The sequence below is a fragment of the Manis javanica genome, chromosome 2 (assembly GCF_040802235.1).
Source record: "Manis javanica isolate MJ-LG chromosome 2, MJ_LKY, whole genome shotgun sequence".
Lineage (NCBI taxonomy): Eukaryota > Metazoa > Chordata > Mammalia > Pholidota > Manidae > Manis > Manis javanica.
In genome coordinates, this window is record NC_133157.1 from 123483519 (window position 1) to 123509688 (window position 26170).

The following is a 26170-nucleotide window of genomic DNA, read 5'->3' on the forward strand; positions in this document are numbered from 1 at the left end:
CATACCTTTGTGGTCTGAGAAGATGGTTGGTTCAATTTCAATATTTTTGTATTTACTGATGTTCTTTTTTGTAGTTTAGTATATAATCTATTCTTGAAAACGTTCCATGTGCACCTGAGGAGAATGTGTATCCTGCGGCTTTTGGGTGGAGCACTCTGTAGATATCTGTTAGGTCCATCTGTTCTAATGTGTTGCTCAGTGCCTCTGTTTCCTTACTTATTTTCTGTCTGGTTGATCTGTACTTTGGAGTGAGTGGTGTGTTGAAGTCTCCTAAAATGAATGCATTGCATTCTATTTCCTCTTTTAATTCCATTAGTATTTGTTTCACATATGTAGGTGCTCCTGTGTTGGGTGCATAGATATTTATAATGGTTATCTCCTCTTGTTGGACTGACCCCTTTATCATTATGTAATGTCCTCCATTGCTGTTGTGGCTTTCTTTGTTTTGAAGTCTACTTTGTCTGATACAAGTACTGTAACTCCTGCTTTTTTCTCCCTATTGTTTTCATGAAATATCTTTTTCCATCCCTTCACTTTTAGTCTGTGTATGTCTTTGGGTTTGAGGTGAGTCTCTTTTAAGTGGCATATAGATGGGTCTTGCTTTTTTATCCATTCTATTGCCCTGTGTCTTTTGATTGGTGCATTCAGTCCATTTACATTTAGGGTGATTATCAATAGGTATGTACTTATTGCCATTGCAGGCTTTAGATTTGTGGTTACCAAAGGTTCAAGGGAAACTTCCTTACTATCTAAGAGTCTAAACTCACTTAGTGTGCTATTACAAACACAATCTAAAGATTCTTTTTTTTTTCTCCTCCTTTTTCTTCCTCCTCCATTGTTTGTATATTAAGTATTATATTCTGTACTCTTTGTCTATCCCTTAAGCTACTTTGGGATAGTTTAGTTAATTTTGCATTTGCTTAGTAATTAATTGTTCTGCTTTCTTTAATGTGGTTTTATTACCTCTGGTGACAGCTATTTAGCCTTAGGAACACTTCCATCTATAGCAGCCCATCCAAGATACACTGCAGAGACAGTTTGTGGGAGGTAAATACTCTCAGCTTTTGCTTATCTGGAAATTGTTTGATTCCTCCTTCAATGTTAAATGATAATCTTGCCAGGTAGAGTATTCTTGCTTCTGCTTCACTGCATTAAATATATCCTGCCACTCCTTTCTGGCCTGTAAGTTTTCTGCTGAGAAGTCTGATGATAGCCTGATGGGTTTTCCTCTGTATGTGATCTTTTCTCTCTCTCTGGCTTCTTTTAATATTTTGTCCTTATCCTTGATCTTTGCCATTTTAACTATTATATGTTTTGGTGTTGTCTTCCTTGGGTCCCTTGTGTTGGGAGATCTGTGCACCTCCATGGCCTGAGAGACTATCTCCTTCCCCAGATTGGGGAAGTTTTCAGCAATTACCTCCTCAAAGACACTTTCCCTTTTCCTCTCTCTTCTTCTTATGATACCCCTATAATACGAATATTGTTCCGGTTGGATTGGTCAGTTCTCTCAATATTCTTTCATTCCTAGAGATCTTTTTTTCTGTGCCTCAGCTTCTTTGCATTCCTCTTCTTCAATTTTTTTCATTTATCGTCTCCTCCACCATATCTAATCTGCTTTTAAATCCCCACATTGTATTCCGTAATGAATGGATCTCTGTTCTGGATTTGGTCCTGCATTCTTGAGTATTTTTCTGTACCTGCGTGGATGTGTTTATGATTTTTTTTAATCTCTTTTAGGAATATTGATGAGTTCATTTTCACTTGACCTCTTTTCTGGTGTTTTGGGGATTTTTGTTTGAACCAGGTTTCTTTGACATTCCATATTTATATGTGGCACCCTCTAGGACCCTGAAGGCATACACTCTGGAGTTACTTAGCCCGTGGAGTGATGTCAGGGGTCTCAGTGGAGCGGCGCTGGTGACTGGGGGTTGGGAAGAGCTGTTTCCTGCTTCCCGGCTACTGTGCATCTCTCTACAGCCAGACTAGTCGGCTGAACACACAGGTGTAACCCTCTATGCTTTACATTTGTAGCTGCTGTAGGCAGGACCTCCCTCTGGCTGGACTGATGCCAGGGCAGGGGCAGCTGGTTTGTAAGCCAGTGCCAGCCTGCTGGAAGGTGCAGCAGGCTGCATATCATGGTGGAAGGCCTCAGAGCTGTATAGCCAGCCAGGGGGATGGAGTGCCTGAAGTTCCTGAAAAGTTCCCAACCTGCTGGGCAGAGTGCACCTGGACAATTTTGTCTACCTGTCGTTTTTCCTGAGCAGCAGTCCCTGTGCAGTCCTTGCCCATTTAGTAGCCCTCTCACTGTTAGGAAGTCTCTCATACTGCCTGCCTTTCTTTTGTCTCAGATCAGCTGGATGTGAATCCCTGTTTTCCACAACAGCTGGAATCTCAGTCTGTCCAAGTATTCCTCCTGTCTTAGCTTTCCAACCCCACTAATCTCCAGAGCACCATGCAATGTAGGTTCTTGTTCCCACAGCAGATCTCCAGGGCTGGGTGTTCAGCAGTCCTAGGCCTCCACCCCGTCTCCACTCAATTTCTCTTCCTTCTGCCAGTGAGCTGGGGTGGGAGAAGAGTGTGGGTCCCCCCAGATCATGGCTTTGGTATGTTATGTTTTTTGAGGTCTGTTCTTTTCTCCAGGTGTAAGCAGTCTGGTGCTGCCTTCTTTCCTGTTGATCTTTTAGGGTTAGTTGTATTAACAATAGTTTCATGTTATATGTGGTTTTGGGAGGAGGCCTCTGTCTCACCTCTCACGTCGTCATCTTTAATCTGATCTACCTGACTTTAACCACTGTTACATGATAAAACTATCAAGGTATCCAGACATAATTCCATATCTACTGGTTCCCGACTCAGCACTTGATATTTTACCTATTATATAAATATTTCTCCCTTTCCCCAATTGATTTGCTTGGTTCTGAGGAACAGATACCCTAACATCAAAATGCCATCTTGGTTAATTTTGAAATAGCCACAAGTTAGAATAAATACATTAGTAATACTGGTCAGCTACCTCTTTTTCCACAGCAGCCTGATGTTTCTTGGTAAGTTTCTTCATTTTGGCAGCAAAGTTGTTACGCTGAGTTTCAACATCTTTCTCTAATCTGAGACGATGCTTATCCATCTCAGCCTTTAGCTTATCTTCCAAAGTCATCAGCTGTTTCTGATGTTGCTGCGTCATCCTCTTACAGTCAGACATGTGTACTCTGAGCTCATGTTCTGGCATTTCCCTTGTAATCTACAACAATGGAGAGGAAAGAATGAAATAAAGCAAAACGTTTTTCTTTCAAAACCATCTTAGACCAGTCTACTATCAACTAAGTAGATAATTCATGTAGGAGATCCCACTCAATAGCTACTAATAAAATTTCATCTGAAAAAGCAAACAAGCTAGCTGGTTCTAAAATTTAAATGGGAAGGTAAAGGACCTAGAATAGCCAAAATTTTGAGGGGATATGAAAAGTTGGTAGATTTAAATTCGGTAATCAAAACAGTGTGGTATTGGTATAAGGACACGCTGAATAGAGCAAAGGAACACAGTGAAATCTGGAAACAGACCCACATATATTCAGTGAATTGATTTACTACCAAAAAGTCAAGTTAATTCAAAGAGGAAAGGAAAGTGTTTTTAACAAATCCTGCTGTAACAACTGGTTCTCTGTATTCAAAATAAATAAATGCTTAATCATGGTATACAAGGAAATTAATTTGTAAAGAGTCACTTGACATAAACCTAAAATCCAGAATCAGAGAGCAGGAGAAAACACAGAATATTGTCATGACCTTGGGGTCAGCAAATATTTCTTGGGTAGGACACAAAAAACACTGATTGTAATGAAAAAAATGTACAAACTGGATTCTTGAACAGAGGCAAAATTCACATAATGTAAGATTAATCATTTAAGATGAACAATTCAGTAGCACTTAGTATATTCATGATATTCTGCAACCACTGCCCCATTATAAAGAAAAAAATGCACAAACTGGATTCTTAGAGACAAAATTTACATAATGTATGATTAATCATTTAAAATAATTCAATAGTATTTACTATATTCATGATGTTCTGCAAGACTGCCTGTATCTAGTTACAAAACATATATAATACTTCAGAAGAAAACCCTGTATGTTTTAAGCAGTTGCTCCCCCATCTCCCCTTCTGGTAACCACCAATCTATTTTCTGTCTACGGATTTATGTATTTTGGATGTTTCATATAATACATGAACTGTTGTATCTGGCTTCTTTCACCTAGCATGTTTCCAAGGTTCATCCATATTGTATAGGATGTAACAGTACTACGTTTCTTTTTATAGCTGAATAATATTCCACTCTATGCCCATACTGTCATTTGTTTATCCATTTATTTGTCGCTGGACCTCTGTGTTGTTTCCACCTTTTGGCTATTGTGAATACTGCTTTTATGAACATTTGTGTATATGCATTTGTTTAAGTACCTGCTTTCAATTGTTTTGGGTATATATCTAGGAGTAGAATTGCTGAGTCATGGGGAAATGCTATGTTTAACTTTTTGAGAAATCATCAACTGTTTACCACAGCAGCTGACATTTTACATTCTTACCAGCAATATAGAGCAGGAGTTCCAATTTCTCCACGTGCTCCCTAGTTGTTATTTTCCATCTTTGTTTTTGTTTTTCTCTCTTAATAGCTAGCCATCTAACAAAACAGCAGCAGACTTACAGAGTCCAAGAAGGGACTAGCAGTTACCAAAGGGAAAGGGGTGGGAAGGGTGGGTGGAAAGGGAGGGAGAAGAGGATTAAGGGGCATTATGATTAGTACACATAGTGTAGAGGGGGGAGACGGGGAAGGCAGTAATAGCACAGAGAAGACAAGCAGTGATTCTGTAGCATCTTACTACGCTGATGGACAGTGACTTCAATGGGGTGTTAGGTGGGAACTCAATAGAATGGGTAAATGTAGTAACCAGTGTTGCTCATGTGAAACCTTCATAAGATTGTATATCAATGATACCTTACCAACAACAAAAAAATAGCTGGCCATCCTAGTGGCTATAAGGTAGTACTCATTGTAGTTTTGATTTGCGTTTCCCTAATGACTAATTATATTGAGTATTTTTTCATGTGCTGTTGGCCATTTGTATATATTCTCTGGATAAGTGTCTATTCAAGTCTTTAACACATTTTTTTAAATTGAGGTATAGTTTATATATTAATTTGAATAGTTTTTTGGTGGAGTCTTTAGGGCTTTTTTTATGTAGTATCAGGTCATCTCCAAACAATGACAATTTCACTTCTTCCTTACCAGTGTGGGTGCCTTTATTTCTTTTTCTTGCCTGATAATGTAGCTAGGACTTCCAATACTCTGTTGAATAAAAGTGTTGTGAGTAGGCATCCTTGTCTTATTCCTGATTTTAGAGGAAAAGTTTTTAGCTTTTTCATGGCCTTTACTCATTTTTAGTGGGTTGTTTGAATTGGATTTTAAAACTAAAAATTTTAATTTATCACAGATGGAGAAAAAATATTTGCAGGACATATCTGAGATAAAATACCTGTATGTTTCTTATGAAAGTCAAACACACATATGCCCTATGTATGACTCAGCCATTTTATCCTATGTGTTTGTCACAGAAATTAAAACATCATGTTCAAAGACATGTACATGTTTGTAGCATCTTACTATGCTGATGGACAGCGACTGTACTGGGGTATGTGGTGGGGACTTGGTAATAGGGGGAGTCTAGTAACTATAGTGTTGCTCATGTAATTGCACATTAATGATACCAAAATAATAAAATAAATAAATAAAAATATTTATTTCATCTTCCACTTGCCCCTTAGCAACCTCTAATCTATGAATTTGCCTATTTTAGATATTTCGTATAAGTGGAATTCTAATAATATTTGTCCTTTTGTGTCTGGTTTATATCACTTAGCATTTTTTCAAGGTTCACTCACATTGTAGCATATATTAGAATGCCGTTCCTTTTCACAGCTGAATAATAATCCATTGTAGATACACACACACACACACACACACACACACACACACACACACACACACACACACACACACACACACACTGGTTTGTTTATCCATTCATGTGTTGATGAACACTTGGGTTGTTTCCATCTTTTAGCTATTGGGCCTAGTAACTTTTGGTAATACTGAAAGCAGTGAAGTTAAAAAGGAAGCATTCCTATCAATTGTGAAAAGGAGTTACCTGACCTTCCAATGTTTTCAAGAAAATTTAATATCTTACATGTGAAAGTGTAGCAAACATCCACATTTCCTAAACTGAGAAGTTGTAATTTTCTACAATTACACCCACTTTTATTTTTTAAATGTAAACATTATGGAAAACGCAACAATCACTTTTCATTAGCACCCACCGTAAACCTTTCTCCATGTCCCAAAGGCAACCATTATCATTAATATCATGTTGTATACTTACTATTTTTAAATACCTTCGTTTTCATCTAAGTAACTTCAAATAATACATTATATGGTATTTATTTATTCTAAGATTTAAAAAATATTCTTTTTGCATTCTCAAAACATGTTTCCTAAATGCAGACATTAAACTGGGAATTAAAAAGCCTTTTGCCATTTTAAATTAAGTTGCCTAAAATTATGTTCCAAACTTATGATACATCAAAGGAAAAAAAAAAACCCCAAACTCTTAAACTAACCAGACTAGGAAAATTAGTTATCAAAGTTGAAATTTTTTTCACTGAAATCCAAATACTCACAGATTTTGGACAGATGGCAAAATTATTAGACATGACTGTGTGGATTCCCTCCATCACGTGTAGCTCATTCTTGTTATCTGAGGCATCTGGAAGAATGTTAACCCTACCGCTTTGACTCCTGGTCCTGTTGGACATATGGGGAATAGACTGATGACTTCCAATATTATCCACTGCTCCTGTCTGTCCAACATCGTTATCTTGGTCCTGAGGGAAAAGAGTATTAGATTCAAATATCTTTATCTCCTGAATTCTTGATTATTAGCACCTAGCACACCACTTGGCGCACACAGTCTTCAGAATGTTAGTGGTCTATTTTGAGAACTTCCTTGTATTTGCCAAGACCAGAAAGTTTATCAGTTGTTAGTTGACAGATTAAAAAAATGACCAACAAGTAAATACCAAAAAGCCCAACCATGTGAAAAAGCTAATCAATTCAGTTATTTCCAAAGTGTAGTCTTTTCTCTAAAATTTTTGACATTATTTTGAAATCCATTTCTACTACACATCTCATGGGGCATACACAGGTATACATGGGATATATACTGCTTTCTCAATGATTCCAATGGTGAAAACAAACCCCAACCTCTTTTTTTAATCCTATAAACATCCCTTTTAGTTATTTTTTATTGAAGCCTTTTATATTTCTTTTCTTCTCAGAATATAGTCTTTGGCCTAAACTTCTTCCACTAAGTAATTTAATATTAATTTCTATCTATTTTTATGTAAAATTAAAAATTGTATATATATTTGATCATAATTAGAAGACTATTCTTCCCAAGAAACCCGGCAGACTTTGGTATCTGGGCACCAATATTACAGTCTTACCATGCCAAAACTCTTTAAGATATGCAGAATAATAAATACAGACCCATGGTATATGGAGGATCTTTTCTTACATCCACAGCCATAAAAAGTTGCTGTTATTCTAATGTTTAATGACATTAGAATTTTATTAATTTCACTTTACTAAAGTATTTCATATACCTAAAACAGCCCCAGTTTTCTAGTGACTACTGTTAGAACTAAAAAACAATATCAAAAATACCAAAGCTGTATGTAAGAAAGTCTTCTATTTTATAGTTCATTAATTATGTAGTGTTATTAAAAAGAAAAGTAACTACTACTCCTGTTTTCAGAATGCAGGGATCTTTCTCAATAGAAACCAATAAAAAAATCAAAGCTTTGGCATTGGGACATGAACAAAGAAAACAGAAAATACTTGGACTAAAAAAGATAGCTCCACAAATCATAAGCTTTATATTTTCCTTTGAGGAAGTTCTGTAACATTTCTACTGCAAATTTGGAAACATGGCAACATGGAAACAACTTGGTCTGAAGAGTAATATATGAATCCAAACCCATATGCTTCTACAGTAAGTTAGTTAACCACTCTGAGCCTTACTTTACTTACCTATAAAAAGAGTATTTTAGAACCATGTAGAGGAATGAATCCCTATACACAACTGAAAAGAATGAAGTGTTCTTAGTAACAGAATAAGAATCCTTGGTAATTTTTTCCCCCAGGATAAATTTAGCTAAGTCACCTGTTCTATTTATTCTATTTATTTATTTATTTTTAAAAAAGCAAGAAATTTCCAATTTAATATACATTTATCAGACATTACACAAAAGGCACTGGGGGAAAGGTTTATACAATACACAAGATAAGGAGAATGGTTGGTAATTCTAATGACTTCTCTGTGAGCACCGTCAACTTCTAAAGCCTGTAATTTCAGATACTTCCAAAAGCGTGTCCCATGCCATCAGACAATCAGGCAAAAAAGTGTTCAGCAGACCAGAATTTTGAAAGGGACTAGATTAAATAAAAGTTGAACAGGTTTCTCTAATAAAAAGACTTCACAGAGCTTTACTATGCTAATGTACACTACCAAGAGTTTGGTTTAAAGAATGCAAAACCTTTTTCTCCACCTGGGACTTTAGAGAATCACTGTGAAGACACAATCTGGAAACCACTGATATAAAAGATTCTTGGCAAGAAAAGTTCCATAAGGAAAGAAGCCAATAAAGAGACCCCAATACTTGAGCCGTTTCTAAGTTATTACCTTTTCGTCCTGTGCTTCTACTGCTGGCCCTTTTTGTGCCTCCTGGGAAAGGACCTTCTTCGTCTTTCGATTGTACAGATTGTCCAGCACTCTTTTTTTTTTCATCCTTTGCCCTTTGAAGGAGATCTATTAACACTGTTGTAGGGTGCTCCCGAAGCACAAACCGGTGCTGGTTAAGAGTAGAAGGCAAAAGTCAGGTTGAGACCTATATATTTTTTCATTCAGAACAAATGAATCCCTTCTTGGACCCTAGAGTTACTATCCTAAATAATTATAGATAATGCATGTAATCTATGGTTATCTAATTCTATGCTTTTTACTTCTTATATTTATAAAATTTAATTTACATGTATACACTCTGTGCCCACATAACTTCCCCTGTACTTTTTATGAAAACTTTGAACATGACAACTTTGTTGGCCAAATGAAAATGCAGAGTTGAAATAATCAGAGTCTAAGTAAACATTAAGAATTAAGTCCAATTAGAGCCCTAAGTAGACGCTTACAAATTCTTAGAACTGGTTTCATAGAGGAGACACTATCAGTTCTGAATTACATTAGATTTCAACAGGAATGTATTTACTGATGGTGAATTACGTAACATACTACCTTGGGTATAATGGGTTCCTTTATGTTGCTTAAATGAAACTTCATAAAACACTAGCAGTTGATTAAAAGATGTTATGTATTAGTGATTTTTACCATTAATATTTAATAAGGCTTAATATCAAATACAGAAAAGTAGAAAGAACAATTCTACTATAAGATTATCATTGTTACATTTGGTATTTTTTGGACATTTATGTCTTCTCAGAAATTTTCCGTGTATAGATTTTGTTTTGTAGTTAGCACACAGATTGCAGAAAGATGACTTGTGCACTGGAGTTCATGAGATGATCTTGAATTCTTTTAAGACTTTTACCTCCTTTATTAGCTCAAGTTGATTTCTTCTCTGAAGAGTTGTAACTATATATTATTCTCTTTTTATTGCTCTAAGTATTATGTTATTTCAACTCATAATGCCCACAGAATATTTCATCAGATATTCATGCCAAAATTACATAACCATTATTCTAATTCTGGATAATTATTTTCAATTTTTCATTCTGAGATAAATAGCTTCATACAGTAAGTCACTTTTTTCCATTTTATTTTTTTTCCTTATGAGACTGCAACAGAAATGTGATTAGGCCAAAGGGAAGGATGCACTTGACAGATTCTTCCTATCACTTCCAATAATGTCAATATACAAAATGGACCAGGTAAATGAATACATATGCAGGTTTGGGATCACCCAAGGTGAGGTATCCATTCCTGGTGGGCTGGGTTATTACCAAAAGAGGTTCTTTTGCCTTCATTAGGCAAATATAAGAAGCCAGTCACATTCTTCCTTTTCCTGAGCCTTAGCTTGGTATGTACCACTATTTATAATATTCGGTCTTTTTTATCCAAAAATAATATATCTTGTAATTCTAAGTTATTTAATAGTTTTCTACAAATGGATCCTGATTATTTTTCACTTACATAATTCATAGCTATACTAAACCTTTTGTTGCTATTGTGAATACCTAGTTTTTGGGCTTTCATTTGAGACTGTAAGTGTGCTTAGGGCCTAGAATTCCCTAAGTGTTACTGAAACATTATACTGCTCTTCTACATACTGTAGTTGCAAATAACCCTACTGAATATGTACATGATCCTTTCAATATCCTTGCATATTGAACTACGTGTTGGTGAAAATAAACAACTTCTTTGAAATTCTAAAACATGCATGCTGAAAGTCTAATTTTCTAGTGAAAAATCCACAGAATTCCTTAGGGTCACAAAAAAATAGTCAACTGCTACTCTCTAATGCCTTATCTAGATGTTTTAAGAACTATATTAAATTGAACAATACTATTATTGCTATTAATAAGATGTCAACCTCTAAATGAAAACATTTTTGAGAACAGAAAGCATATATTAATAATTTATTTAAATTAGATAACCAAACCTATTGAAAAGTGAATAGAATTCACATTACTTTTAAAATATTTTCATTGCTAAGTTAGAAAAACATATTTCTCAAAAGGAAACAAAAATGTGATATCCATTTTTAACAGTTCTTTTGAAATCTTTTTCCCACAGTATTTATGTAAATGTATTACATATCATTTCTCTTCCTTTCATATTACTTTATATAGGACAGATGGATATATAAAGTATGGTAGATACAAAAATTAAATCCAAAGTTAAACTATGCCACCTCTGAAATGACATTGTTCCACATGAGTTAAAATTTGTAGTTGTAACTCATGAATATATTCTTGCACATATAAAAATTAAGTCATTTAGTACTACTATATTGAATATTTAACTATATATTCTATTCAGACATGGTAAAAGCAGTTAATTGTGAAAAACAAATGAAAAAACTTAGCAACTAAGAAAATTTCTAAGAAAGAATGGTATTATGAAATTAGTATTTTAGCAAAACCCAGTACAGCATACTTAATACTGATTCGGAATCGAAGAATAAAACACATTCTTTCAAATAATTCCTTGGGTGTACAAAACAGAGTATAACTGACCTTTAAAAGCTTCTTTGATGTAGGGCGATCTTTAGGGTTTTTCTGGAGGCAAGACTCTACAAAGTTACGAAAAGAACGGGACCTATTGTAAAGGAAAGTATTAAGTGAACATATTGCTATTTCCTTTAAAAACACATCCACAAATCAAGGTATGTCCCTATGGGTGGGAGGGAGAATAGAAATCATTAAAAAAAAAGCAGAGAATACACTAAATATTTCATTATGTAAGTCTATAAAAAGCTATGCAAAGCAACTAATGAATCTTTACCATTTTCCAAAGATAGATGTGCACACATTATTTTAAAATCCTGCTCTCACATACTTAAGTATCACAACTCATTCTACGTTGCGGTAAATTAGGAAAGTCAATCATTTTCCTTTTTGCATTCAAATCTAAGATAATATTCTTCTTAGTATTTTTTTTTTCTTTTCTCTAGCCACGTCTCTTTCTTGCTTGACCCTTGGATCATCTTCCATATAGCATGTTTCAGAACATCACGCTATTTGTTTTGGAAAGAACATTTTTTATACCTATTTAGTGTCCTTGAGCAAATGGACAAAAGTTCCAGAAAACAGTAAAATTTTTTTTTAAATTAGAATTCTGTAACATACTATTATATAGTGTTACTGATGAGAGTTCAGTAAGGCAGTAAGTAAAAAATATTCCATCAACGTTTGTCATCAATATTCAAATAAGATTTAATTCTTTTATACAAGAATTCTTTTTTGAATCCCCAAAGTATCAACCAGTGTAAAGACAGCCTGTGTTTAGTGTATTTATTATTCAGATGTACCATAATAAACTCTGTGCCAAGATTTCTTCAAAACATCTCTACAGAAGCAGCAAAGACCTGTGAACTTGCCTTAATAATGTAATGATAAAAAATTATTGCTAATTTATGCATCTTACTTGTGAATTTTAAAGTATTTGTTAAGTACGGTAGGTAGTCCCCTAGAATTTTTCAAATGCTAGATACACCTGAAGACTCTCCCATTAAAATTTTCTATCACTGATAAAAATCCTTCTTTCCTAACATTGTCCATCTGTTCTCAATAAACTTCTTTACATGAATAACAGTATTATCAAAGAAGCACTAGGAGATGCAACATCAAAGCACATTCTGAATAATAAATAATAACAATTAGAATCATCCAAAAATTATGAATTATCTGGTAATTCTGGTAAGTTATCAAATCATTTTTACCTATGTTTTATACCATATCAATTATAAACCATTCCCCAGTTAGATATCTGTACAGGTTGTGGCAATCTATATATTGCAGTTTTAAAACATGAATGTTTAAATCGTGCTATTTATTATATAATCAGGGTTGTATGTGTCGCTAAGGTAAAAAAAATATATTACTTTTTATACAAAAGCCATATGTTTGCTCCCATGTAGCATCATCTATCTTTTATTTCTGAACTGAGTTACATATATGCTATGAAAAGTAGAGATAATAAAGGCTAAACATGATGTAAGGATAAAATAAAGGTATTTTAATATTTCTTCAGGTTATATACACTTCACCTCATTGAAATGAAATCATTTTTATAACATTATGAAAAGTATTTAAATTTTACCATGTTGAACAATATATCTCTCAGCCATACTCACCATTCATTAGACTGTAGTGTAGGGGGGTTATTTCTTCTAATGTGATATAAGGCACGCCTTGTATTCATAGCAAATAAAGGAGGCTCCCTTTCCGCTATAAAAGAAAGAAAACGTCCTGTTAAATATGTGCCTGTTATATAGGAGCATGGAAGCACTGTTAGTTTTTTTTTTTTTTTTCATATACCCCAACTTCGGAAAAAAGTTGCAAGTAGAGTTCAGAGAACTTAGTTAAGTGAGTCAATAGAGAGGAAATTGCAGCCCTGATGCACAACATCCCTAGTGTATCTTTCCAATAAATAAGAACATTCTAAGAGAATCTAATACAGTCATTAAATCAGACCATTAATATGAATACATGACTATTATCTAATCCTCAAGCTCCATTGTAGTTTCAATCAAATGTCCCAATAATGTCCTTTGTAGCAAAAATGACGTTCAATCATCTGCATCTTTAAAGGAAATTGTCCATTTTTTTCTCAGTTTTAAACTTACATAAAATTGTTCATAAAATATCCCTATAATCCTTCCAATATGTGTAAAATCTGGAGTCATGTCCCCTGTCATTCCTGGTATTGGTTGTTTGTGTCTTCTTTCTGTTTGATCTAGCCAGAGGTTTATTAATTTAATTAATTTTCCCAAAGAACTAATTTGTGATCTCATTGATTTTCTCTATTGTTTTCATTTTCTATTTAATTGATGTCTGTTTTGATCTTCTCTGGGTCTCTTTGTTCTGTTTACTGTGGATTGAATTTGCCCCTCTTTTTCTAGTCTTAAGGTGACAGTTGAAGTCATGACCTTCACAATTCACAAGTATACAATTTTGACTCGAATATCCCTCAGTTTGGCTTTGTACTGTTATTAAATTTAGCTTCCACATCTCTGGCAGGAATATCACAGAAGCAAGTGTCACGCTTTTCTCAGTGTATTCCATGATGATCCTATAGAACAGGTCCATGGTTTCAGATCATCTTGTCATTGACAGTGTTCACTTTGATCACTTAAGGCCATTCCACAAGGTTTCATGGTGAAGTTTCACTTTTTTTCTTTGTAATTATTAAGGATTTGTGAAAAGGTACTTGAGTCTATATAAATATTCTGTTTTGCATAAAGATCATTTTATTCTCTTATTGTATAGATTTATATTCTTCATTTAATAATTTATAACCTGCTACTATCATTTATTTTGATGTTGAAATTGTTTCATTTTTGAGCAGTTGAGAATCTTTTTAAGCCGACTTCTGCCTTTCTGGCACGGCTCAATCATTCCCTGCTCAGTTCCTTGCTCTCTGGCACACTAAGATGTTCCAGGATCATCTTATGCTTTCCCTACTGTAGACACGTGCCAAGGAGCTGTGGCAGGCAGTGTGCTCACTGCTACTGCCCATGTCACTTCTCTCAGATCCTGTCAGTGGATAAAGGAAGGGAACACACACGTCCCTCATATATTTGTATTCATACTTGCACATTAAATATCTTTAGTTGTTTATTGAAAATAACTGAGTTCATTACAATATCTCAAATCCAATGCTGTAGTACTATTTATTCGAGCCTTCTCTTTCCATTATTTGTAGCACCCTTCTCTGACAGTAAGAAACCTCACTCTCATTATCCTTAATATATTTGATGAATCGCCCCTGTACATAGCCAGTCTCCTATCTTGGCCACCACCCTTTCCCCTTCTCCCCATCAAGTTTTCAAACCCCATTCCAAGCCTGTCTGCAGTGTGAATGTCCACTTCATCCACTCAGTTTCTGACACCCCATCCAAACTGGATCACTTTCTGCAGTGAGGCCCTCCTCATCAGCTCTCAGGAGGGAAGCCCCCTTCCTTTCAATCAGGCACTGCCACTGTGTCAGGTGACCTACCCCCAAATGTGGATGTGCTCCTTGGCCTCTGACACCCCATGCTGGGCTACTTCCAGGTCTGAATGCTTTGGTTACCCCACCAGGACTCTGAATCTCCAAAATTGACTGCCGCCCTCCCTGCACAGGTTCTGCTTCCACATACAAGGCATTCTGTCTGTGGGAAATCCCTCCTTTCCTCACAGGACTCTGACACGCCACGCCGGGCTACCATGGCTCAGCAGGTGACATGGACACCTACTTTATACTGTCCTCACAACAGCTTTAAGAATGAGTAGTTTGATCCAGGAAGGGGAAGGGATTACTGAAGAAATTCTTAATGAATAAAATAACTTGTGTTTCTACTGTGATTTATTAAAGTATTCAAAAATTCTAAGTGGTGTACCATCAATATATCAAACCAGAGTATGATTTTTGATCTGTCATTTACTATAAAGCTGAACATCTCTATTTAGTCAAAGAACACTGAACTTAAAACCATAGAGATTTACTAAATCTAGACTGCCGTAGCCTTCAGTGGATTCAAAGGATATTTTCCATTTCAAATACTTTTTTAATTGAAGTATCATTGATATTCAATCTTATATTGGTTTCAAGTATACAACGCAGTGGTTCTACAGTCACCCATATTAAATCCTCACCCCCACTACTGCAGTTACTGTCAACATAGGAAAATGTTATAGAAGCAGTGCTTACATTTTCCATTCTACTATCCCGGTGACCAGCTTATGACTGAAAATTTTGTGCCCTTTTATTGCCCTCACCCTCAACTACTCACCCCAATCCCTCCCCCACAGTAACCACCAGTCACTACTCAGTGTCTATAAGTCTACTGCTATTGTGTTCCTTTTGTGTTTAGATTCCACAAATAAGTGAAATCATATGGTATTTTGTCTCTGCCTGGCTTATTTCACTTAGCATAATACCCTCTAGGTTGATCCATGTTGTTGCAAATGGCAGGATATCTTTTCTTCTTATGGCTGAATAATATTCCATTGTGTATATGTACCACCTCTTCTTTATCCACTTATCTGCTGATGGACAGTTAGGCTGTTTCCATAACTTGGCTACTGTAATGCAACAATAAACAGAGGGGTGCATCTATCTTTTGGAATCAGGGGTTTTGTTTTCTTCAGGTAAATTCCTAGAAGTGGAATTACTGGATCAAATGGCATTTCTATTTTTAGTTTTTTTAGTAACCTACGCACTTCTTTCCACAGTGGCGGCTCCAATTTACATTCCCACCAAGAGGGTAGAAGGGTTCCCCTTTCTCCACATCCTTGCCAACACTTGTTTTTTCTTTTCTCTTGGACAGAGGCCATTCTAACTGGTCTGAGGTAATATACTATTGTCGTTTTAAGTTGCATTTCCCTGATGATTAGTGATGGGGGGCATCTTTTCATGTGCCTGTTGGCCATCTGTATTTCTACTTTGGAAAAATGTCTGTTCTGGTCTTCTGCCCATTTTTTAGTTGGGTTTTTTTTTGTTTTCTTTTTTTTTCATGTTTCGTAGTATGAGTCCTTTATATATTTTGGATGTTAACCCTTAATAGGACAAATCATTTACAAGTATACTCTCCCATACTGTAGGTTACATTTTTGTTCTGTTGATGGTATCCTTTGCTGTACAGAAGCATTTTGGTTTGGTATATACTCCCACTTGTTCATTTATTATTTTGTTTCCATTTCCTGAGTAGTTGTGTACAGGAAAAAACTGCTCACACTTATGTTTGAGAGATTTTTGCCCATGTTTTCTTCTAAGAGTTTTATGGTTTCATGTCTTATATCTAGATCTTTGATCTACTTTGAGTTTACTTTTGTGTGTAGAGAGTTATGGACAGTAATCTGGCTTCTTTCTCTTGCATGTAGCCGTCCAGTTTTGCCAACATCAGTTGTTGAAGAGTCTGTCCTTTCACCATTGTATATTTATGGCCTAAGAATGCAGCACTCCAGTTTGAAAAAGACAGTGCACCCCTATGTTTATCACTGCACTATCTACAATAGCCAAGATATGGAAGCAACCTAAATGTCCATCAGTAGAGGAATGGATAAAGAAGATGTGGTACCTATACTCAGCCATAAGGAAAAAACAGATCCTACCATTTGCAACAACATGGATGGAGCTAGAGGATATTATGCTCAGTGAAATCAGCCAGGCAGAGAAAGACAAGTACCAAATGATTTCACTCATATGTGGAGTATAAAAACAAAGGAAAACTGAAGGAGCAAAACAGCAGCAGAATCACAGACCCCAAGAATGAACTAATAGTTACCAAAGGGAAAGGGACTGGGGAGGATGGGTGGGAAGGGAAGGATAAGGGCAGGGAAAAAGAAAGAGGGTGTTACGATTATCATGTAGAGTGTGGGGTGGGCAAGGGGAGGGCTGTGCAACACAGAGCAGACAAGTAGTGATTTTACAGCATCTTACTACGGTGATGGACAGTGACTGTGAAGGGGTATGTGGGGGGGACTTGGTGAAGGGGGGAGCCTAGTAAACATAATGTTCTTCATGTAATTGTAGATTAGTGATACCAAAAAAAAAAATCAAACTGTACAATAAGGTATGCAGCCTGATAATCTAATCCTCATACCTAACACAAAGTATTAAGTAACCTAAGTAGTGGTAAGTAATTCATGAATGCTTTAGAGACCCTTCATAGATAGTAAATTTATAACCACAGACATATTCTAGGTGTTTAACAAATACTCATTAAATGTTAGACACAGATACCTCAAAATTAATACCACAGTATAAACTATTTTAGACCTAATTTAATACAGCAAATGTAATATACCTAAATTAACATATATACATACATACATATATATATACACACACACACACACACACACACACACACACACACACACATATATATATATATATATATATATATATATACACATACAAATTGCCAAATAACCAAAGTGACAACCTTGGTCGATATATTGCTCCCCTTAAACACTGACATAAAAATTAAAATCTGTAATTTGGTACAGAAATTGAGATAAAACATTGATCAAAACTTACTACACAGTAATAAAGAGCAATGCTTACCTAGTTCAATGCATGTTATTCCAAGAGACCATACATCGACTTTGTTATCATATTGTTCTTCATTCCTGCCTAAAATTATTTCTGGGGCCACCCTAAAACGTAAAATGTTACTTAAAGTTAAAAAAGAAAAGTATACTATTCTTTAAAAACGTAATGACCATCCACATGGAGAATACCTGTGTGAATTCCAGATGATATATCTGGACATAAGAATTCTTATAATGGGAAATAAATGCATTACAGGTTGTGAAGTAAATATTTACCATTGCATACACAGTGTTAGACTTATTCTCACCATTTGTCATGATCACGTACCAGCATCCTGGAGGAAAAACTCCCCAGAGCAGGGCTGCATTCTGCATCAATTCAAGGTTGCAGATTGTAATAGTGCATATCCTTTATGCCAGCAGTTCTCAAACATTTTGGTTTCAGCATCTTATTACAAAAGTCTAAATTTTGCTCAAACGAGGGCATTTTATCACTGGCACTTGTTTTCTTGAAGTAAACAAACTCACTACATTTAGCTGAGAAAATATCTGCCACAATAAGCAACAATGAATAAGCAGTTTGTCAGTCTTTTTTGCAAATAGGAGTAGTGTTCTGTGATGAAAGTGGCTAGGACAGCCACTCACAACTAAATATATCATACAATTATTAACTTTGGAGGCGTCTTGGTTATAAAATGAAACGCTAATTCACATCTTCAGCTAGACTCTAATGTTCTCACTGGTGCTTCACCTTATCCTTCCTTTGTACTTGCTAAGCACAGACAAACACGAAGAACAGTTTCTGACTGTTTAATAAGATTGTCACCAGGCGTATGTATGTTCCTGTGTGTAAAAATATGTAAATATGTACATAGTGCTGTGTTCCTAATACACCATATACAAATTAATACACATGTAACTTTCAATTGCCAATAATAGAGGGCTTCTAATGTGTTAAGATGTTGAAGTAAGCTTGGGGAGTCACTACGTTCAACAAAGTTAAAAAAGTTTTGTTTTTAATGCACAACTTTCTAGCTCCTTTCTAGTATCTAATATTGATCACTGATTTGTAAAGAGGGGGACCATTAAGAAGCATTATTTGTCCAAAGAACCCTTTTTTTATACAGGGGAAGAGGATTCTATCTAAACTAGGGTTCTACATAAGAAATTTTTGGTCATACAGAACAGTAGTCTTCAAACTTATTTTCTTACTTCCAATGAATTTATTAAAAAAATGTATCCGCTTGTACATTTTTGAGTTGGTATCTAAATGTTATAAACTTAATAGTTGCAAAGGATATAATGCACACATATGTATATACATTATTTTGTATATGTGCTTTACAGATATTTACAACTTGGAGCTGAGGACCTCACTCATTCAATTCATTAAAAACACTGCTGTATGATAACCTAATTAGCAAACCCAGTCTGCACGGTCATATCAACCATTCAAATCAGAATTATTTTCTGTCAGGAAATGCCAAACTTCATTTCTCATTGTAAATAACATGTTAGTGTGTCCTCACGACAACTGTCCCCGTTATAAATGAAATCATTTGTGATTCACTAGAAAAGAAGATGGGAGGAAAGATAATTGGGGAAAAGAAAGAGCAAGGAGCAAAAGGAACTGAGGAGAGATGACTGTGAAGGCAGAAGGTCCTTTGCCAAAACTCGGTGTCCTAACTCTTCAATATTTCTGATGCTATATATTCTAGATGTTATATGTTCTCAAATTGTCCCTCTGGTGATGGTTTGAGGCTTTTAATTCTCAGAACAATGCATCACTCTACTATTCAGGATGGGTGAGAAGCCTTTCTTTAACAAACTGGGAGTTGGGAGATTTGAAACCTAGGTGGAAAAGAAGATGCAGTAGACCTAAGACACTTCTCAACATATACAGAGAGAGGACATCTATGGAAGTTGAAGATGTGGAAAATTATTCCCTTCAGACTTGCTGACATTAATATGGAATTATTTATGAATAAAATTAGATGATGTCTAGAAGTCATTTCAAATAACTGGAGGTGGGAGGGAGGGCAAGAAAATCAAGTACACAGGGCAGCCAGGCCCTGGGGTAGTGCTGTTAGGCTGAGCTGACCGCTGTGTGAGCCTTCTTTATATTTTTGTCTATTTCCCTGTATACTTGAAATTCCCCACAATAAAAAATGAAAACAAAAAGTTCCTAATCAGCTACCAGTCTTCAGGTACTCTTATTCAGAAGATACTGACACACAGTAAGTATAAATCTAAAGAAAATTTCCACTTAGCATTTCTATCCATCTAAATTTTTTCACTCCTACCCCCAATACATGATGTAGATGATAACAGGAAAGAACCGTGGGGGGGGGGGGGGACAAATGATACAACAGGAGATACAAGGGCAGCACTCCAAATCTGTATCTGAAACTACAGTGCTTAGAGTAATATCTAAAGCAGCACTGTACTTCCAAGAGAACCATAAAGCACCTGATAAAAGTACAACCACACACTGCCTATTCCAATTATGAGGATCAATACCAGATGGGACTATGCTTACCAATGCGGCGTTCCCACAAAAGACTTGGCAGAAGAGGCCATGGAAGCAAATCCAAAGTCAGCAAGTTTCGCCTGGCCTCCTGGTGTCAGAAGGATATTTCCTGCTTTGATGTCTCTGCGTTTAAGGAACACAGAAAATTATTTTTCTTTCCTTTGTAAGATTATACTGAAAATGATAAAGATCATATAAAAATTTATAAAATAGGGAAGGAGAAATCAGAATAATTAAGGCCTTGGATAATCTCTCAGTTGGGATAATGAGAATTAAAATCCAAACTAAGAAATGAGATGTACAGAATTCCTATAAGTATATAGTAACAAGTTTCTAAAAGAGAAGATAAAATAGCAGTAGAAACAGAAGAAAAAAATAAGGTAATTAATGGCACATACTCGATATTTGAGTGCCTGTTTATTGGTACAAGTAATGGTTTAAAAAATGTAGCTGAACATTCTTATATGACTAAGATTTCTGAGTATACCCTTAACAATAAAATGGAAAAAAAAGAACCTGATGCCCCAAATTTGTTTTTTTTAATTACTCATATCATTCCAAATTTTAGCATAGTTCTCCTACCTAAATATGAAATGAAAACTGAAACACGTGGGTAAGGCAATATCAATGATCCCAAATTTACTTTTAAGTTCTTTTCTAAATCACCAACGTACATGTGAACTAAGAAAATTATAATGGGATTGTATGCCCAATGGGCACCATAACATTCAAAAAGAAATTTCTAAGCACTTGTCAATTCATACATACTATACAGAATTATAATGGATGTAATATTGTCAATCTATATTCTTCCATTTGTTTTTTTAAAAAATGGAAGGTTCTTTGAAGTTGAGAAGACCTTAGGTTCTGCTTCCAACTCTTTCATTCTCTTATTTACTATGCATGTGGATTTTTCTCTTGGACCTTACTATCCTCATCTAAAAAACTGATCACCCATTAATTTGCAATGACTCTACTATATAAGTTTACTATGTATTGTCTGGTTCACATAATTTTAAAAATGCTAGCTTCCTTCTAAAAACAGGCAAAACCAGTACCAGTGCTAAAAATGTAGTTTATGATGGTTTAATCTTTAAATTACTATCCATTATCAAGGATTATCTCAAAAGCATAGAATGTTAAGTAGCTTTTACTTGTCTCTGTCATGGAATCAATGGAACAAATCCGGCATTATAAGTCACCAGGAGGACAAAAGATCTAGGTTAGTTCTAGTCTAATCTATCTTGCTTCATAAGCTTTGAGAAGTGAGTCACAAATTGGGGCATCAGTTTCTTCATCTGTAAAATGAAACAAGAATACATAATCCCTATCGTCTTTTCCACTTCACAAATTAAACTTTTCTATAATTAAATTTAAAGTGCACATACTTCGGAAAGCCCAGCAGCATGTGTAGAAAAAGATAAAAATTATTCTCAACCAAGAGGTCAAATAAATTAGTATATTCATTTTAAGACCTGGATAACCTAAAAAAATATGAGTTTGTAAAACTCCAGAATGCTTTTATTTAGCTAAAACCAACAAAGCTTTCAGGATTAATAAATTCTAGGTCTGATAAATTTGCTTATTAATATATGGTAATTTTTAAAGTACTTACCTATGGATCATGGCACGGGAATGTAAGTAGGCTAATCCCTGAAGAGCACCGTGTATAATTGCAGCTATTTCCATTTCTTGTAATGGCTTTTTGTAAACTTAAAATAAGATTTTATTTGAAAATAATTATTCTATAGAACATTTCTACATTTCTATTTTAAAATATATATACACATATCTAATATATGGGCAAATTTTAAAAAACTAACATTTAGCAAGAAGGAATTTTTTGCTTTCCAAGATAATAAAACAAAGCAATTGAACTTAAGTGCACAGTTGTGCCTAGTTATTAAGAGTTCACAGCCAATTTTCCTCTAAGTTAACATTTGACAATTATTTCATGATTATAAAAACAATGAAAGAGAAGCTTTCCTTTTTTATATTCCTACATATCTTCATTCTGAACAGAAGGAACAAATCAAGTTTAATGATAAAGAATGCAGAAAAATGCCTGTTAAATCACAATGAAAGAAAACTCATCTGTTATGCTAAAATGCAGTATTTAATGAGGACAGTGCATACGCTGAGATTCTAGAAAACACAAAGGTTTTTACTCTTCCTGGAAAGTTTTAACATTATTAAAAAAATATCTTAGTGAATGAATTCTCATTTTATCATACTAATACTTTTCTTTTTCTTAATAAATAAAGGAAACTTACCTTTCAGCAAATCTGAAGCAGATCCTAAACAATATTCCATTACAAGCTACAGGGGAAAAAATGATAAAAACATTAAAAGACACTAGTAAAATAACAAGATTCGATATGAGATCAATTCACCAAGGAGATTAAGAAGATAGTTTGAAGTGAAACCAACTCTAGTTATCAATTACCTTTAAATATAAGTATATATTTTGGAACTTGTTAAATCCATACATGAAGTTAAACCAATGCTACATTAATCTTTTATAATGCCGACATATAACTGCTTGTAGAAGATGTGTGTTTCATATAATTACTAACTAAAGCTATAAAGGAATATACATATTCCATTCATATTAACCTATAGTAGCAATAGTGGTATTGTTAGGAAGCAGAAAATCGTCCTCTGGTACTATATACACGGAGTTTAGGTTACAGTTTAAATCTTTCCTATAAAGCAAACACAGAGCACCTCGTATGTACCAGGTATTTTATATATATTAACTAATTTAATCCTCATAACCACCTTTGGAAGTAGACCCTATTATCATCCTGTTTTACAGATGGAGAAACTTGAAAGACAGAGAGGCAGCCTACCCTCTCTGCCACTGTTTTTTCTTTAACCACAGCCTCAAATTTAGGAGTACCATTACCATCAAATTAAACCAAACATTACAAATCTAAATAAATCTAAGTTCTGTATACTAAAATGATAATCAGCTGTAGCTTATTAAAAATAAAAGGTCATTCCTGTTTAAAGAAAATTTAGCCTTTCTCTGAGAAGACATAATTACTATGCCTATACTGTTGTAAGATTACTACCTTATCTTAGTTTCAACAATGGGGCAAAATTAATTTCCATTTTCTACAATAAAATGTCCCAATTTTCTACCTTTACTATTATTCAGCCAAAGAATCACAATCAGTTTGGATTTCACCAGGATTCACCACCAATATTCCAACCAAGATCCTTGTGGTTAAATAGCTTACAATACATTTATGTCAAAAATATATGATTTTCATCCTTTGATAGGATTGTTCTCAACAAATGTTTGATAAAGCATTTGAAGAATGATACCGCTAACATACATCAGAACATTTTCCCGTGCATGTAATGGTCAGCTGAATCTCTGTAGTCAACTGGCAAAAGGTCTATTATCTCTTACTGCCGAAGAGTTTCAGGAAAAGCTGCTCTTTTCTCAGTATGAACTAACATTTCAAGGTGTTTGTGCATGGCTTTACAACTATTTTGAGACATTTTTGAATTAATCATAAACTAAACTTCTAAAATTACAGCAAGGGGAGAGCAGATACCTACCCATGCTCTGTTCTCACGTAAATAGCAGCCTTTGTATTCCACAATGTTGGGATGTTTTAATGTTCTTAGGCACCTGACTTCCTTAATAATACCCTGCCATCTCTGTGGGAAGAAAAAAAAAGAATAAAGGAAAGAATTAGAAACAGTTGCCTTTCCTTAGAAAACTATATAAGTACAAAAGTAATTATTAGATTAAAAAGTTAACAAGTACATACAACTTTGCTTCATTTGTAATATTTAAGTGTCAAACTAAAATATTTTAAAGAAATTACATTCATATAGTTTACAACTCAATAACATAAAATTCATTCCACGTAGTACATATTTTTCTTTTCATAAAATTTATTATCAATGAGTCTTATACAAATTTTACAACCACACACCAAGCCTGCTGAAAACTATATGCTATATTTAGTGGTTTTTCTTCAAAAGTTCAACCTCCCCCTTCTTTTATGCAGCTTTATTGTTGTATAATTTACATACCTTAAAGTTCAGCTGTTGTGTTTTTGGCTTCTTTTGTCTACCAAACGTTAAGTTTTTTCAGTTGTTTAAACTCAAATAAAGTAATTACCTAAATTCCTAAATGCACATATTCTAAAATGCTAGTGAACACTTAGGTTATAACAGAGGGAAGTTCACAGAAAAACCAAGCAGCATGGAAACATTTTCCTACAGGATTTCACAAAGAGCCTTCCCATTGACGCCTACTAGTAAATAACAGATAAACCTTCAGCAATAAAAGCTACTCTGACAACTTCAGAAACTTAGGCCATATCCTAAATATAGTTACTTGTCAGAAGCAGTCAGGGAACTCTGAAAATACAGGTACTTGGGTCCATACCCAGAGACTCTAGAGGCTTAGGAGATGTGGGATGGGAACTTGGAATCTGTTTTTTGTTCTTGTTTCAGTTTTTCCAAGCTTTATCGCTGACTTGTATATTTCTAAAGGTAGGGGAACTGGAATACAACACTTTAAAAAATGTTTTGCACTAGAATTTTAGATCCTATATCTCCTATGTTATTTCATAAGCCCTCAAGAAAATAGAGCAAGATATTCACAGTGTAAAATGTGTAAGCTGTAAGATGCTAACTTCAGAAAGTGTTTTATGGGCTTTACATTTCAAAATTGCCTCTGGGAGGCAAACTCTCAAAACAAAACCAAGCTAAAACCTGTATTCTTCAATGTAAAAAAAACTTCCAGGAAGGATATACTATTAGATGAGAGAAGATGATGCCCTAGGTGAAACTTTTTGTTCACCTAGGTATGACTAATTAAACAGACTCCAACACAAGTCTGCTATGAAAGCTGGTTTTAAAGTTATACTGTAGAATGGCAAATAAAATGAAACTTATAAAAAAATGGAGATTTTCTTAGGGGTTTTAGAAATTTTATTAAGAGCTTTTTTAGCTATCGACGTAATGAAACAGTGATCAATCACAACAGTGTTATCATACCCATAAGTATGATTATCACAAAAAACAATATTTACCACAAACAGAGATTACAGAAATGTAGAAAGCCAAAACCTTTAAAAATTAAAGACTGATGTAGCAATTCTACCTCTGGGCATATACCCTAAAGTTTAAAAGCAGGGACTCAAAGAAATACTTGTATACCTATGTGCATAGCAGCATTATTCACAATAACCAAGGGGTAGAAGCAACTAAGTGTCCATTTACAGATGGCAGATGGACAAAATGTGGTGTTTTTATACACACACACACACACACACACACAGGAATATTATTCAGCTTTTAAAAAGAAAGGTAATTCTGACACACTACAACATAGATGAACTTTCAGGACACTATATTAAGTGAAACAAGCCAGTCACAAAAGGACAAATAGTGCCTAATTTCAATTACATGAGATACCTAAAGTAGTCAAATTGATAGAAACAGAAAGAGGACAGGTGATTTCCAAGGGCTGCAGGGAGGAGGGAATGAGGTTATTGTTTGATGGGTGTAGAATATCACTTTTGCAAAATGAAAGAATTCTGGAGGTGAATGGTGGCGACGGTTGCACAGCAATGTGACTGTCCTTAACACCACTGAACTTACACTTAAAGCGGTTAAGATGGTAAATTTGTTTTGTGTACTTTACCACAATTAAAAATAAATAAATTTTTTAAACAAAGGAAGACAAAGAGAACAGACTTAAAAGTAACTTTATAAACTT

General features: G+C 34.8%; 1 protein-coding gene across 1 annotated transcript in view; it reads right to left on the bottom strand.

Annotated features, from left to right (window-relative positions):
* The window catches only part of LOC140845620 (serine/threonine-protein kinase TAO1-like), an 88592-nt gene that overhangs the window by 22641 nt on the left and 39781 nt on the right, over positions 1 to 26170 (bottom strand). The window contains 11 exon segments of the mRNA XM_073220244.1: positions 3014 to 3238; positions 6731 to 6934; positions 8797 to 8892; positions 8894 to 8962; positions 11364 to 11445; positions 12983 to 13076; positions 17902 to 17993; positions 20428 to 20541; positions 22034 to 22130; positions 22692 to 22737; positions 23992 to 24093. Of these exon segments, the coding sequence (XP_073076345.1) occupies positions 3014 to 3238; positions 6731 to 6934; positions 8797 to 8892; positions 8894 to 8962; positions 11364 to 11445; positions 12983 to 13076; positions 17902 to 17993; positions 20428 to 20541; positions 22034 to 22130; positions 22692 to 22737; positions 23992 to 24093 (1221 nt within the window).